General features: G+C 47.4%; 1 protein-coding gene across 1 annotated transcript; it reads right to left on the reverse strand.

Moving 5' to 3' along the window:
- Positions 1-6,548: 6,548 nt before the first annotated feature.
- Positions 6,549-15,642, reverse strand: Naga (alpha-N-acetylgalactosaminidase). Its single transcript, XM_051189479.1, has 10 exons — positions 15,544-15,642; positions 15,020-15,101; positions 14,262-14,397; positions 13,514-13,685; positions 12,577-12,754; positions 12,233-12,327; positions 11,465-11,626; positions 9,357-9,554; positions 7,696-7,839; positions 6,549-7,204 (listed from the first exon to the last, which is right to left on the reverse strand). The coding sequence occupies exons 2-10, from the start codon at positions 15,033-15,035 to the stop codon at positions 7,058-7,060; spliced, it is 1,248 nt and encodes a 415-aa protein (XP_051045436.1). The 5' UTR covers positions 15,036-15,101; positions 15,544-15,642; the 3' UTR covers positions 6,549-7,057.
- Positions 15,643-16,730: the final 1,088 nt, after the last annotated feature.

Raw genomic sequence — 16,730 nt, forward strand, 5'->3', positions numbered from 1 at the left:
GAGTTCAAGGTCAGCCTGGTCTACATAGTGAACACACTACATAGTGAACCAGCAATGGCTGTATAGTAAGAATTACAGCTACCTGATCATGACCTCTGGAAATACACTGTGCTCACCAAGTTTTCCTAGCACACACCAAATCTCCGTGTGGAGGGTCCTGGCTTCAGTTATGGCTACCATATAGGTTTTTTGTTTGTTTTGGTTTTGGCTTTTCAAGACAGGGTTTCTCTGTGTGGGCCTGGCTGTCCTGGAATTTGCTGTGTAGATCAGGCTGGCTTTGAACTCACAGAGATTCACCTGCCTCTGCCTCCAGCAACATAGAGTTTTTAAACAAGAAAAATAAAGCGAATTAAGTTTGCAGAGAGAGAGAGAGAGAGAGAGAGACCCACCTTAAGGAACAGGCAGGTGGGAGAATCAGAGTTTTCTTTGTGCCACCAGCTTACAAATAACAACATGGAGACTTCCTTTTGATGATGAAAGCTTGGCCTTAGCTTAGGTTTGTCCCACTAGCTCTTATAACTTAAATTAACCTGCTTTTATTACTCTACATTTTACCATGTGGCTTTTTACTTTAGTTTTGGTTTTTCAAGACACTCTCCTGGAACTCTGTCTCCTTGGCCTGTCTTCTGTGCCTCAGTAATCTCCTCCTACTTCCTCTCTCTTCCCAGAAGTCCCATCTATGCCTTCAGCCTAGCTATTGGCTGTTCAGCTTTTTGTTATACCATTCACAGAAATGCCTTTTTACATAGGATATAGATATCCCACAACACTTAGACTACTTATCTGGAGAAGTAGATCCAAATCTTTTGACTCCCTCCACTCCCTAAAGCTTTACATGAATACTTTTACTTTACAAAAAGAGATAAAAGTTTTAGGTATATTAGCATTAACCATTATTTGTAATCTGTAGTGAAATCCACATTGTAGTAAAAGCAGCTATCAGGTGTCTGTAAGACAGCTGGAATAGACTCACAAAGCATGAACATTCTTTTCTCTGTCCTGAGGACTGGATACAAAGATTGGACAGAGATGTTTTTAACCCAAGAAGAAGAAGTATCTTTAAGTCCATACATATAAGACAACTGTCTTAGGGTTCCTATAGCTTCAATGAAACATCATGACCAAAAAAACAAGTTGGGGAGAAAAGGGTTTCTTTGGCTTACACTTTAGCATTGCTGTCCATCACTGAAAGAAGTCAGGACAAGAACAAAAGAGCAGGATCCTGGAGGCAGGAGCTAACAATGCAGAGGCCATGAAGCAGTGCTGCTTACTGGCTTGCTCAGCCTGCTTTTTCTTTTTGGTTTTTCAAGACAGTGTTTTTCTGTGGCTTTGGAGCCTGTCCTGGAACTTGTTCTGTAGACCAGGCTGGTCTCGAACTCACAGAGATAGGCCTGCTTCTGCCTTCTGCGTACTGGGACAAAAGCATGTGCCACCACTACCCTGGCTCCTTCCTACCTGCTTTCTTATAGAGCCCAGCATCAACAGCCCAGGAATGGCACCACCCATCATTGATCACTAATTGAGAAAATGTCTTACAGCTGGATCTCATGGAGGCATTTCCCCAACAGAGACTCCTCCTCTCTGATGACTCTAGCTTGTGTCAAGTTGCATAAAACCAGCCAGTAAACAGCCAAAGGAAATTTGAAATTTTGAACTTGTGACTGATAATAGTAATTAATGCTTTACCAGTTTATCATAGTTCCATAGACCAATGTTAAAACCCTGAACTTTTGAAATCTTATTATTGTTGTGCCCAAATTCTGAACCTCCAAATCACCCAGAGGCCCATTCTGATACAAAAGCAAAGGTTCTTTTATTGTTTAATGAGTTAACTGCTATAACCCGGTTCCCTCATCTGTCCAATGAAGTGGTTGGCACGAGAAGGACCCAGGGGAACTCAGAGGTGGGAAATTTAAATTATAGCCAGAATTATAATCTAAATGGTATCTGCATCAATTAAAATGTCAAACTTAAACCACTACCTAGACAGTTACCCTAAGCTCCCATGGTCTCAGTGATTTTATTGGGAGCAGATGTCCCAGCATAGCACTAGTTCTCAACCACCAGGCCCAGAAGATCTAAGTGGCTTTCCTGTGGAGGAGGAATTTGAGGGTCTTTGTCTAGGCAGAGTGGGGCAATCAGTGTTTGACTTGTCCACAGTTTGGGCAAGGGTCCTGACAATGGGTGAGGCATGAGGCAGTTTTGTTCAGTGGTTAGTGTTACCACAATTCAGGTTGCATAGTCTGTGCCCCATAGTCTTAGGGCAGCTGCTGGGGGTTTGCATTCATGTCTATCGTGGAAAACTCTTTTCATTAAATATTTTATTTATTTGCTTATTTGTTTATTTAGGTTTTGTTTGTTTCGAGACAGTGTTTCTCTGTGTGGCTTTGGAGCCTGTCCTTCCACAGTCTGTAGACCAGGATGGCCTCAAACTCACAGAGATCCTCCTGCCTCTGTCTCCCACCACTGCCCAGCTTCATTAAATATTTTAAATACCATAGTCAGCAGCTCTCTAAAGAATTTGAGGACCATACTCTGTTAAGTATATTGGAGCTAAACAAACTTTGCTTTTAGTTACTAGTTATAAGCTTAATCTTGAAAACCCATACAGGAGGCTAAATAAAGCTTTTCATTGTAAATGGATTACATTGGAACTTAGTATGGCTACAAGTATCGTTCTGAGAACATTAAAGAATTTGATTATTATGCCAGGATATGGTGGTGCATGCTTTTAACCCCAGTACTTGGGAAGCAGAGGCAAGTGGATCTCTGTGAGTTCAAGGTCAGCCTGGTCTACAGAATTAGTTCCAGGACAGACAAGGATACACAGTGAAACCTTATCTCAAAAGGTATTATAATGCTCATATGTAACAGTTTACAACAAGTTAGTAGCTTTTATAAGATTTTGCAGCTTTATCTTTGTTAAGTTTGGGCCTTAATTTTAGTCGAAGATTGAAGGTCTTTTAGCATCAAAATAAAACTTTAAATCATAAATACAGTCCACAGTGTGAGGATTCAGGTAGTATGTTGGCCTGCCCCTGTCACCTGGCAGAATACACTCAGGCAGTACCCTGGTCAGCCCAGAGTTCTATGGCTGATGGCTACATAGTCTGCACAGAGGTGCAAAAGAACCATTTAAAAGAAAGACCCCTGCCCACTTAATGTTCTTTTTCCTGCTGTTCTGGGGGGCAGACAGGAAAAGTCCTGTCTTCCTCTTCTCTTCTGTCCTCTCTCTGTCCCTCTGTCTCTTTACCTCTTTTTTCTTTCCTTCCCCCTACCTCCCCTTTCTAATAAACTTCTCACTAATCTCTGGCTGGCTGGCATGTCTGTCCCCTGCCTCGGTCAACCTCGCCTGCCATGGAATCTGCCAAGGTCCCCCCCACCCCACTTTGTCATAACACATAAAGACTGGGAACTTACCTGATCCTTTCATAGGACACCATTACAATTGAATGCTAGTTTCTTATATGCCTCAGTTTATCCATATAGCTAAAGCTTAGCAAAGTTAGCAGACAAAAAGACTAGACATATTACTGTAAACATGAATAGATCTTAAGAATTTGTAAATTTAGCTGGGTGATGGTGGTGTATACCTTTAATCCCAGCACTCAGGAGGCCGAGGCAGACTGATCTCTGTGAATTTGAGGCAGCCTGGTGTACAAATCAAATTACAGGACAGCCAGAGCTACAGAGAGAAACTCTGTCTCAAAAAACAAACAAAATAAGTTTTTATAAACTTTATTTATCATGAATATCTATGTTGCTCCTTATTTAAAATTTCCAGAAGCCTGGCATTGAACATAAGTAGTTAGATACATATCCCTATGTCAGTTTCTGTTAACCTGAGTACACCTTAGGTCAGGAGAGACATTGTATAGGCTCTTTGCCAGACTGCTTAGGTCATTGTCTTGCTTCATCACAAGATAGGAATATTCCAGTCTAGTGTTCAGTGTTTGGTGCTCATAGCTGTGCCCCCAACCCTTGAGCCATTTATTCATTTATTTGATTTTTCAAGACAGAGTTTCCAGCTATCCCGGAACTCACCTTGTAGACGAGGCTGGCCTTGAACTTAAAGAGAGCTGCTTGCCTGTTTTAGTGCTGGGATTAAAGGCACGTGCTACCACTGCCTAGCTATTTTTTTTTAAATTACATATTAATGAAGATATAACATAAAGCATTTCATAGACTTAAAATATTCTCGACTGATGGGATTAACAAAGTGTGCCCAAAAGATGTAGGACACATATAGGAGGGTTACCAGGAGGAAAGAGATCCTCACAGAACCAAGGGGCATCTGCTCTCTAGGATGAACCACTCACAGAGTTCGATAAAGTAGCTAAAATGCCATACACAATGAATTATCTTTGAAACAAAGGAGACATATTTTCTCAGACAACAAATACTGAATTAGTCCTTGGTAGAGTCTTTGGGGAAAAGACAGCTTCCTCTGGTGACTCAGACTGGTCAGAGGTGGTGGCCTCATCAGTGGAATCCAGTTGTCATCTCATCATCTAGTCTCAATTGAGGGGTTGTTTACATTCAGCTTAGCCAGTGGGCTTGTCTGTGGGGCTTGTCTTGATTGCTGTGGTGGTTTGAATAGTAATGGCCCCCATAAACTCACGTGTTTGAATGCTTTGCCATAGGGAGTGGCATTATTAGGAGGTGTGGACTTGTTAAAGTAGGTGTGGCTTTGTTGGAGAAGTTGTTTCTATGGAGTGGGCTTTGAGATCTCAGAAGCTCAAGCAACACCTAGAGTAGCTTTTTTTTTCTTGCTGCCTGCTGATCTGGGTGTGTAGACCTCTCAGTTCCCTCTCCAGCACCATGTCTGCCTGAAGGCTGCCATGTCCCAATGAACTAAACCTCTGAAACTATAAGCCATTCCAATTAAATGTTTTCCTTTATAAAAAAATGTGTGTTTGCCAGGTGGTGGTGGCCCATGCCTTTAATTGCAGCAGTCGGGAGGCAGAGGCAGGCAGAGCTCTGTGAGTTAGAGGTCAGCCTGGTCTACAGAGTGAGATCCAGGATAGGCTACAAAGTAACAGAGAAACCCTGTCAAAAAACAAAAACAAAGCAAAACAAAAAACGAGTTGCTGTGGTTATTGTGTCTCCTCATAGCAATGGAAACCCTAACTTCGACAATTGCCTTAATCCATATGTGAAAACTCAACAGAACTTTGGGCAGCACCTTAGGAGGCAGCTCAGATATGAAAGGGCAGGGACAGAAGGTTATTGGCTTTTCCTATCACTGCTGAGTTAATTCACTGCTGCGTCCTTTGATACCAGAACCAGCTTGTCTGGGCTTTCAACACTGACTGGAGTGGCTTTTCAGGAGCCTCCTAGGCCTTCCATAGCAGTCTGGGATTGCCCAAGTCCTCAACCTTGAAAACTGAGCAACTACAGGGCTGTTAGCCTCTGGGTGTGAGACAGCCACTGTTGGACTATGCCTGGTAAGGCATCCAGCCTCAAGAACCTAGCAACTGTGGGTTCTTGACATTCCAGGTGTGAGACAGCTATTGTCGGGACCATTTTGACTATATTTCCTAAACCAATTTAAATCTTTTTTTTTTGTTTGTTTTTTGAGACAAGGTTTCTCTGTGTAGATTTGGCTGTCCTGATACTCACTTTGTAGACCAGGTTGGCCTTGAATTCAGAGATCTACCTTCCTCTGCCTCCCAAGTTCTGGGATTAAAGGTGTGTGCCACCATCACTTGGCTCTTAATAGATCGTTTTAACACTCTTGAGAACCCACACATGGCACTATCAAATATGTTCTAGATTTTTTTGCATCTTACTGTAGACTCAGGGAACTCAAAACCCTGAAGGTAGAGTATAGCTCTACCCAGAAATCATCTCACTGGTAGAACCGATTCAAGGCCTGAATGAAGCATGGAGCACTCCTAGATTTAAGACACAACAAGGACCTAGCTAGCCTGCTCTGCCACCAGCACTGTGAATGGCAAAGAGCCAGAGTCACTGGGTTAAAGGGGTATCCCATATCCTGAGCTAACTAGAGACACAGGGCTTGGAAATCAGAACTGGTAACAGGCAGTCCAGAGCTTGCCATTTTTGTCTGCTGCCTCTTTCCTTAAGTCAAAGAGGCAATAGACCCCAGGACAGGAAGAAGCCCCGGACTTGTGAACACAGCAAGGAAACCTGAATCTCTTCTGCTGCTAGACTGGGACATAAGAAAATTGGGGTGGTAAAGACACCAGGTTGAGGATAAGGGGGACCAATGAACAGCACTGGGCAGAGCTTACGCTGTAGGGCACATTGCCAGTCCACCTGACTGTGGACTGATACCTCACCAGTGTCAGACATACCAGGGATGGTCCCCTGTTGGGAGGCAAGCCTGGCATCTCCAGGAAGTAGAAAATGCAGGAAAAAGAATCTTGAAAGGAATCAGGTCCAAATGTTACTCTGGAAAACGAAGGACCAGAAGGTCCTAAACATCTTCCATGTGGGATGAGACTTGAAGCTAGCAAAGTCCCTCACTGAGTCCCAACCCCCAGCCAACTCCTTGGCCCCAAGTCCATAATACCACTACTTAATTAGAGAACAGTTAAAAAACAGCTTTATTGGTGACCTAAGGGAGCTAAGGTCTCCAATACATCCCTCATTTCCCAAGGTGTCAACTGCAAAGGCCTTCTCCAATAGGAAGGCCAATCACATGATTTGTGAGAGCTCCTGGCACGGAGTCAGATCTCTATTCTTAATTCAAAAGAATTCCAAATCCTGATTACTGAGTTAGCAAAGTCAGAGGCTAAAGTCCTATGGGCATCAGTGCCCTGCCTGTGGGGGCTCAGGAGGCTGGCCAAGTTGTTCAGCACTGCTGTGGAGGCAGAGGCCAGAAGGCCACAGGAAACTGCCAAGCTTAGTTTTCAAAGATGGCCCCTGTTCCAGCAGGGCATGGAAACTGGCCCTACAAATGCACTTTGGGTATGATGGGGTCACATCGCCGAGCAGCCTGGGAAGGACAGAACCCTGCCATGTCCTCGGCATGCCAAGGCTCCGTGGTCCAGGCTCAGTGGGGCTGCCATAGCCTGTCATTCTTGGGTCCTCACAACTGGGACATCTGTGTGGAGAGCCCCAGGTGCTTGATAGGATATAGGTACCACATCACAACCCCTGAAGGATTGATGACCACAGTGAAGTTGGTTTCACTCTTCAGGCCGCTGATGACATCCCCTGTGAAGACATTCTGGCCCTGTATTGGGGAGACACACATCATTGTTAAGGCTAAAATGAGAACAGCTATACAGAGACCACTCCCGTCAGAAGGCCTAGAAGCCTATGTTTCAGCCTGCCTGTGCTAGGCCTCCAGTACACCCCATAGTAGTAAGAGCATCCCACTTACTTATTAGCAAGGCTGACAGATATTCAAGCAGGCAACAGAAAAAGCCCCTCCCTGTGGACAACTGTAAGGACCATGGCACAAAAGCTGACCAGTGAGTAAGGGACCAGCTTGGGATGTCAAGGGTACTCATTCATACCCAGCAGCTCCATCCACATGGCTGCAAACAACAGTGCAGAGAATAGCACCAACCACAGCCCTTGCTTGGTACCTCCCGCTGCAACCCACCCCCCATCTTGCAGGCACTTTCCAGGGCTCAAAGGCATAGGGGAAACCATGTGTGAGCCAGGGCCACATGGATGCTAGAAGGCTGGGCCAGGGACTGCGGGTGACAGGGCACTTACCTCATACACCCTGGATCTGGGGAAGTTCAGTTCCAAGAGGGAGGAATGGAAGTGGTAAGGCATGTCTGTCCTGCGGCTGAAGAAGACCAGGGCACTCGCCTCATTAGACAGATGCCGCTTGAACACCTCAATTTGGGATTTACTCTAGGCACAAAAGAGAACCACTGGATGGAATCCCATGTTCAGTTTGGCTCTGGCATCCCTGCCTTCCATACCCTGACCTGCTAGCTCTCTTTATCTCCAGCCCACTGCTCTGTCACAGAGACTTGAGCCGTCCAGCACCTACACTTTTCTCTCCTTTTCTGACTCAGCAGATGTGAACCTAATTCTGTGCCAGGCACTGCATAGGATGACAAGAGGTACAGACACAAAGAACTGAGGCCATACCATAAGAACACTGCCGAGACAATTCCAGAGCTGCAGTTGGGGATGCTGATGGGGGAAGGCATGCAGCTGGCCTCATGTAGTGAGAATGCTTCATTATGTAGAACAATTCTCAGGCACAGCTCCAGCACTGGCACCTCTGGCAGGGACTAGTTATCTCCTTGGGACATCACTAATTCAACAAGTGCCTTCTGTCTTTTTGTTTTGTTTTGTTTTCTGTTTTTTTCTTTGTTTTTGTTTTTCCAAGACAAGGTTTCTCTATATAACAGTCCTGGCTGTCCTGGAACTCACTCTGTAGTTCAGGCTAGCCTTGAACTCAGAGATCTTCCTGCCTCTGCCTCCTGAGTGCTGGGATTAAAGGTATGCACCATTGCCTGGCTTCTTCTTTTTAAAAGATTTATTATTATACTTATATGTATGAGTGTTTTGTCTGCATGTATGTAAATTTACTGCATGTATTTGATGCCTGAGGCCAGAAAAGGGTGTCAGATTCCTGGAATTGGAGTTACACACACCACATACATTCTGGGAATGGAACCCTGTGTGCCTCAGAAGAGGAGTAAGTATTCTTAACTACTGAGCCATCTTTCCAGCATCAACTTTTAGTAACTATTAACGTGTATGCATGTGTGTGCACGTGTGATGTACATCAGAGAACATGTGGCATTTGGTTCTCTCTACCTTGTGGGTCTCAAGACTGAACCCAGGCCATCAGGGTCTGCAGCTTTACCAGCTGAGCCATCTTGCTGCTTCTGTACAAGTCCTTTCTGTAGTTTAATATATTTCTTTTCATTAGAGGCAAAAGCTTTGGGGGAAGCCACCATGGAATTCAAATACAAATACATGGCCTTGGGAGAAAGTTGCTTAGATTCTGGAAGTTCTAATTTCAGTAAAACAGAGTTACTGAGAAAATACATGCAAGATGCCCAGCCCAGTGTTGCTTAATAAATAGTAGACACTGGCAGTAGCAACAGTATACAGTAGACACTGGCAATAGCAACAGTGTCTTTGGCTAAACAATTCTTGAAACTCTGGAGAAAAGTACTCATTTTCTGCAGGACTTCACCTGCATGACGCCACTGTGACTCACTGATCCCCTGTGCTCCTGTCATGTATACCCACCCTGACTCAGGAACTGTCCTGTTCTGACTCAGGCAAGAAGCCAGTAGTTCCCAGAAGCATCCCTAAACCCATGTCACCACCAGGGAGAACAGCTCTGCTGTTCTCAGGGGAGCCCAGATCCTTAAGTCTCTCTTCTCCTCACTCCATTCCAGTACCTTGAAGATCCTGCGTCCCTGGATGCCTAAGGGGTCCTGATTGATTTTGATTATGAGTGGATTCTGAAGAATGTCTATGTTCTGGGGAGAGATGGTACGAAGGTCCGTGGACATGAAGAGGGGGGCTGCCAACACTGTCCACAGGGCCATCTGGGACCGGGACTCCTCAAAACTGAGGCCAAAGTTCCCGATGAGCAGCTGGGAATAGAGGAAAGGAGCAATTAGTGAGGGCCTCCTGAAGCCCTTGCCAAACATGAGGCCAAGGCAAGAGCAGACAGGGATTGGGATGAAGGCTGCATTTGCATAGCCAAGGGGTACTGGGGCAAGTCATATCCCATCTAACATCAGCTTCCCCTGTGCAGAAGGGGTGATGGTCTTGTGAGTGGGGAGATGCAGGTTAATAAATAAAAGTTCAGGACCTCTGAGCCTGAGGGAGTTCAGAGTTAGCCTGAGAGATTTGTCTCAAAGTAAATAATATAGAAAGGGTGAGTATACAGCTCAGTGTAGAGAGCTTCCCTAGGTATGTAAAGCCTAGGTTTGACCTTAGTACTGGGTGAGAAACAAACAAAAAAACCCAAAACAAAACAGAGGAGTTTTGGCCTCTGTGGCTCCTGCCTATAATCTTAGTACTTGGGAAGTAGTGGCAGGAGGATTTCCAGGAGTTTAAGGGCAGGAGGTCTATACAGCTAGCCAGGGCTATACAGAGACTTCTATTTCTTAACCTCTGAGTCATCTCTCCAGCCCAAGACTTCTTTTTCAAACAAAACAACAAAAAAGAGAGAGAAGGAGGGAGGGCAGGTGAGAGGAAGGAAAGAAAGGAAGAAATGTGAGGGAGAAGAGTTAAGAGCTCCTATAACTGCCACTGGTCAGTCACCCTCTGCCACAGCCACAGCTGGATGGACCACAAGGATTCCTGTCACTGGCCACCCTCTGCCACAGCTGGATGGACCGCAGGGATTCTTGACTCTAAGGCAGCCAGCCTGTCCATAGTCAAGATGCAAATAAGTATGGCTAATGCTATAGCCACTGTCATTATTCTCATTTCCAAATGACAAGACTGAGGCAAGGAAGATTTAAGGATCTAGGCCATATAGGCCAGGTGTGGTAGCATGTGTCTTTAATTCCAGCAATGGAGGTAGAGGCAGGGGGTGGGGGGAGTTCCAGGCCAGCCAGGATTCCATTGTGACATAGTGAAACCCTGTCTAAAGGAAAAAAAAAAAGGAGAAAGGAGAGAGAGGAGAGAGAGAGAGAAGAGAGAGAGAGAGAGAAAGAGAGAGAGAGAGAGAGAGAGAGAGAGAGAGAGAGAGAGAGAGAGAGAGAGAGAGAGAGAGAGAGAGAGAGAGAGGGAGGGACTAGGCAGGGGAAGTTGAGAACTGGAGAACTGGAGTTCCAGGGCAGGTGATCTCTGCTCTCCAGGCTGGCCATCCTCCTGCCTCTTCATTGATTGGTGATGTTTCCTGACTAATTGAATTGATAATCCTGAAATGTTTATGTAAGTCACCAATGACTGAGATCCAAAGGACAAGGACTAGAAGCAGGATGGGGGCCAGTTGTGACGGGGAGGGGGTGGGGCAGGACTGGGGGCTTTGGAGGGTGAGAGAGTACAGTAACAGAGGAGCCAGGGGCAGAGAGGGAAGGCTGGATACATGCTACAGATGGGCTCTCAGAGCTCTTTGAGGCATCAGAATGTCCTGGGATGTGCTTAACAATGGCCATTCCCAGACTATGCTCTAGAACATTCTTATGTGAAAGAGGTGGGGGCAGGGAGGGGCTAAGAAGATGCCCACACACCCAGTCCAGGCACACAGTTGTGTTGTTCTAGGCCTTACCTAGAACAATGATTCTCAATCTGTGGATCCCAACCCCAGGAGTCCCATATCAGCTATTTACATTATGATTCATACAGTAGCAAAATTATAGTTATGAAGTAGCAACAAAGTAATTTTATGGTTGGGGTCACCACAAATGAGGAACTGTATTAAAGGATTGCAGCATCAGGAAGGTTGAGGACCACTGTCCTATAAGGAAGAGAGCACAGGGTGGTGGTTGTAGGGTTTCTGGGATGGTACAGAGGGTGGGGCTGGAGACCTCCCCTTCCACCTTGGTACCATGTCTGGGTCGTTCCAGTGTCCAGGACCCGCCACTGGCTGCAGTATGTCCTGGTGTTTCACAAACCAGTCCAGAATGGAGAGCACACTCTTCCAGGAGTCCTGGATATCATCATAGTTGCGCCAGAGATTACAGATGTTGGCAATCAGAGTGTAGTTCACCTGGATGTTGGGAAAGGAAGGAGCCAGCACCATTCAGCCTGATGTCCAGGGGCCACCTACCAGCTGGGGAGGCTAGCAGGTAGAGGCTCGAAATGAGGCAGAGAATGGATCTGCAGGGGCGTGAAGTCTGGGAAGGTGGGCTCCATTCAGAGGCTGCCCAAGCCTTCCTTCCATATAGGGGGTGATCCCATCACCCTCCCCACCGTGTGCCACATACATGATGTGCATTTCTTTGGTGACAGAGCTACCACTTGCCTCTTTCAGGTTTGGAGGTCTAAGCCTTTCTGAGGCTCTGCCTGGCCTCAGTAGCCTTCCGGGTCTTCTAACTCGTGTGAACCATCCAGGATTCTGATCACTTGCTGAACATGTGCCTGTGCCTTGCTCACCTGTCTTGGATGCCAACACCAACTACCTACCTGATGAGCTGGCTGAGGCCTCCTCTACGGTTCAATGACCTGGCCTCTAGACACCTACACATGGGTATGCTGACTAACTATGGTGAGAGCAACTCTGGCTATGGTGGCAGTCTGCCTTTGGCCTGGCAATAGGAGGTGGTGTGGCCTGGGAGTGAGAAGCTGTGGCAGGCAGGGGCACAGAAGGGCTTACCTTGGGGGGGAGGCCCCCTTCATAGGCTGGCCAGCTGCAAGAAAAGGCGATAGGACGGCCCGTGGCATTCAGGGCAGCAGCCATCTTGGGGTACCCTGCAGAAACCCCAATTTGGTGACTTAGCAGGCACGGGAGACAGTCTAGGAAGTGCCTCCCTGTACCTAAAGATCGACTTCCTGGGTGCCAAGCCTATGTAGCTGCGGTGCCATTGCATGTGCAGGCGGCCTGGGAGCCGTAAGCAGGGGTGAGGGATTTGGGAAAACTACCACCGCGGGTACAGGAGGACTGAGCTCCACAGCTGCTGCCTTCTCTCCATGTGATGGTCCAGCCAGGCATGAACTTACCCTCTGCACGTTCTTTGGCAGTGGAGAAACAGCCATCCAGCTTCAGCATGTCCACTTTCCATTCAGCAAAGGTTTCGGCATCCAGCTCCACTTTGTCTAGAGTGGTGCCAGGGTAACCCATGCAGGTCATTTTGCCCATGTCCTCATAGATGCCTAGCTTCAGACCTAGGGAGTGAGCCTGTGGGGGTTGAAGAGACATATGTGGCTCCAGGGAGACCCTCTTCACAGGCATATCTTGACAGGGCCCATTAAAACTTACAGTAGCCTAGGGCTGTGGGTGTAGCTCAGCTGGTAGAGTGCTTGCCTAACATGCATGAGGTCCTGGGTTCTACCAAGTACCGTATAAACTGTGTATAGTGGCATGCACCTAAAATATCATAGCATCAGACATTTTTGTTTGTTTGAGACAAGGTCTCTCTATGCAGCCCTGGCTGTCCTGAAACTCTATGTAGACCAGTTTGGCTTTGAACTCACAGAGATCCCTTTCTCTGGAGCATAGGACTAAAGGCATATACCACTACATCCAGCTAGCACCAGAAGTTTAAGATTATCTTCAGCTGCAGAGTGTTGGAGGTCATCCTGGGATACAAGATCCTGTCTCAATGAAATAAAACAGAAACATCAATGGCTTCCACTGACTGAATAACAGGTCAGCTGTGGCCATTTTCTTCCAGCTATCTCTTGCCTTGATGCCTTTTACTGCCCCAGAGGCCTCATCTCTGGGATCAACTCAACCTAATCCCTGCTTCAGGGGATGTTTGCTTTTGCTAAGGTTCCTTTCTGGCTCTCACCCCATTAGACAAAAAGTAGGCATTCATTTTTCAGTTTCCACCATTGTACTGAGTTCTCAATGGAGACTGTGCTAATGAGCCCAAGGCACATGGGAGGGAAAGGTGTGGCCTTCATACTAAGGTGTGGAGACTGGAGTGGGACTTACATAGTCAGCGAGGAAGGCAATCCCATGAGGGAAGCGCTTGGGATCAGGTAGCAGGCGGCCTTTGGCATCCCGCTCACCAATCCAGCAGTCATCGATGTTGAGGTATACATATCCCAGGTCCCGCCATCCATCCTGGGCTAGCCGGTCAGCCATCTCCATGAAGAGCCGTTCACTAGCAAGGGATAGGAGGATGGTATTGCTCAGTAGCCCAGGCTGACCCTCATTCCTGCTCTTTCCTCCGCTCTGAGTGTGAATTCTGGCTGTAAAAATTGTGCCTCTAGCTGAGTGGGATACATTTTGGAGGCAGAGGCAAGCAGATTTCTGTGAGTCCAAGGCCAGCCTGGTCTACAGAGCTAGGTCTAGTGCAGCCAGGGCAATAAAGAAGAAACCTTGCCTCAAAAAACCAAAAGGAAAAAAAGAATCATGTCTCTGTTGTCACCTGAGGGCATACAGATAACAAAAGTAAATGACATCCCAGGGTGGGATGAAAGGGATGGTCTGGCCCCTAGGCCAAAGGGCGGGACTAGGCCAAGGGAAGCATGTGGAGCCTGTCTTGGCTTTTTATCTTTTTCAGTTACCTCAGGGTCCAGGTCCACCTCAAGGTCCCTACCCACTGAGGCCCCACATAGGTCATGGGGCTAGGTATCAGCCTGCAGTCTCTCTAGGCTTGGAGATTCTGAGCTAGCATTTTTTGCTGATAAGTGTAGTATCCTCATTCTATTGCCCTGGGCGTGCAGATCGTACTCACCTGATGCAGTTCTTTGGGTCCTGGTCACAATCGATGTTACATCGGAAACGCTCCCAGGCCAGCCAGCCCATGGGTGGTGTTCGCAGGAGCCCATTCTCCAGCATCAGCACCTGGACCACCAGGGCCAGTAAGAGCACTGAGGGGAGGGAGATAGACAGTGACTTGTAGGTAGGTTCATGTTGGAGTCATCTCAGCCTGCATATGCAGTTGTGGGGAAGGTCCACAGGGCAGAACAACCATTTAAAAAGCTAGGCTACCCACTTGCTGTTGCCACAGGCTGAGAATCAACAGAACTGAACCCTGAAGTCATGTCCTTGATATATGTGAGACCAGATTCCCCCTTCTCTCCCTGCACAGAATGGACAGTACACTGTGGTCAGACTAGGTTTCTGAGGCCTTGGGGCTCTTAACGCCTCAGAGTCACACGCATCTGCTCACCTGCGTGAGCCCTTTCCTCTTGGACTTCAGTTTCCTTACATGTAAGTTACTATACCCACTTTACAGGTCTGCTATGGCAGGCTGGTACCCTGTAAGATAGGGCCTCTACACTGGAGCAGGGCTGAGAAAGGAAGTGCTCTTCTTTGGAGCAGAACTGATTCTTGGTGGGGAGCATCTCCTTGCTTTTCCTGGTAGCTCCAAGAAGAGGAGAGGAACACTTCTCCCCACATACCCACATCAAGGAAGAGTAACTATCAGAGGCCTGGCGCTTCCCCCTCTACAGTCCTCCTCCAAAAGCCACCCCGCTAGGCTGTGGGTACCTGTCTTCTGCAGCATAGTCCTGGAGTCAATTATCAGGATCCAAACGAATCTTCTCTGCTCTGATCAGCTTTTTATGTTGAACTGTGGAAGATAAGATGTTAAATATCTCACCGGGCATAGTGGTGTGCGCCTTTAATCCCGGCACTCGGGAGGTAGAGGCAGGGGGTCTCTATGACTTCCAGGCCAGCCTAGTCCACAACAGCGAGTTTCAGGCCAGCCAGGGTTACATAGGAAGACACTGCCTCAAAAAGGAGATGTTATGGCCGGATATGGAGGCGCACACCTTTAATCTAATCTTCGCACTAGGCGAGTTGGAGAATATCCTTGTCTATATGGTAAAATTTTGGACAGTTGTGGTATCAAGTCGCTTTCATTACTATCACTCCTTCCCCGACCATCAATTCCCGGCATCTGGGCTTTTCCTTTAGAACTACACCGGGTCTAGGACGTCGTCCTTTTGCCAGACCAGAGCCCGAAAACCGCAGCGACTGGTTCCAGGAAGAAGGGAGGCGTTGGGCCCTACCAGGCTCCGGATCCCCGTGTGGTGTCCAGGTTCTCGACCGCGGCCCTCAAAGATCCAGGTCCAAGGTCCTCCTTGGTCCTTATCCTCTCGCTTGCTCAGTCAGCTGTGCGTTTATCGTCGGGAGCCCCCAGCCGCTGCGGCGTGTACCTATTGCGACCCGGGAGGCGGGGCATCGCGGGGCAACCCTTCCAGAGCAACCAATCAGAATCCCCTAGCAACGTCGTGCCCTCCCTCTATGCCCCAGCGCCCAGCCTCCATAAGCTCCGCCCATTTAAAGTTGCGTTCTGCGCGCTCCCGAGGCGCGTTCCCGTGGGAATCAGCTCTAGGACCCTGTGCGCGCTCCGCAGGTGTTCCCCTCAGTGTGTTCCTACCCAAAGGGCGTGGGTGGTGGTCCGCACTGCTTGCACTTAGTAAGTGGGAGTGTAGTGAATTTCTACTGAAGGCGAAAGGGTCAGCCCAGAAACCTGCCCTTAACAGCTAAAAAAAAAAAAAAAAAAAAAAAAATGTGAAGAGGCTAGGTGGCATTTCAGCCCTAGAAAGGTTAAGAGGCTGTGTGTGCCCTTCTCTATATACGTCATCCAAGGGGTTGTTTGCCCATCCACTCCCCAAATTCATTCATTCACTCATTCAATTATTTATTGAACATATGTTGTTGCCAAATGCTATTTCTGGATGCCTTCATACTGATGGTAGTAATCACAACTGGCCCCTAATGAAATAGTGCCACCTTCCACATCTCAGATAACGGCAAACTTACTTCCCTAAGCCACAGCCCAATGCTTAGTACATCCTACTTTCTCTTTTCCTCAGCCTTCACATGTAATTCTCCAAAAATCCTGTGGTCTCTACTTTCAAACTTCACCCTCATCTCACACTGCAAGGCTGGGGGCTCTGGATGATTCATAGAACCCCAGATGGCCTTCTCCTTCCATCTAAGGTTACTTTCCCCACAGGAGCCAAGGCAAACCCTGAAAACCCAGCTCTGTGGGATGGAGAGATGGCTCAGTGATTAAGAGCACTGGTTGCTCTTGCAGAGCACAGGGGTTGGTTGTCTAGACTCACATGGTGGCTCACAATTATCCCTACTCCAGTTCCAGGGGATCTGACACCCTTTTCTGAAATCTGAGGCCACCAGGCATGCACATAGTGCACACATACATACATGCAGGCAAAACACTCATACACAT

Source organism: Phodopus roborovskii, unplaced genomic scaffold (genome assembly GCF_943737965.1).
Source record: "Phodopus roborovskii unplaced genomic scaffold, PHOROB, whole genome shotgun sequence".
Lineage (NCBI taxonomy): Eukaryota > Metazoa > Chordata > Mammalia > Rodentia > Cricetidae > Phodopus > Phodopus roborovskii.

Excerpts from the sequence above, each read along its gene's own strand:
- Naga (XM_051189479.1), bottom strand. Across the intron at positions 11,627-12,232 it reads AAGGGGGCCTCCCCCCCAAG|GTGAACTACACTCTGATTGC; the intron begins GTAAGCCCTTCT and ends CCCAACATCCAG. Across the intron at positions 7,205-7,695 it reads CCAGATCCAGGGTGTATGAG|GGCCAGAATGTCTTCACAGG; the intron begins GTAAGTGCCCTG and ends TCCCCAATACAG.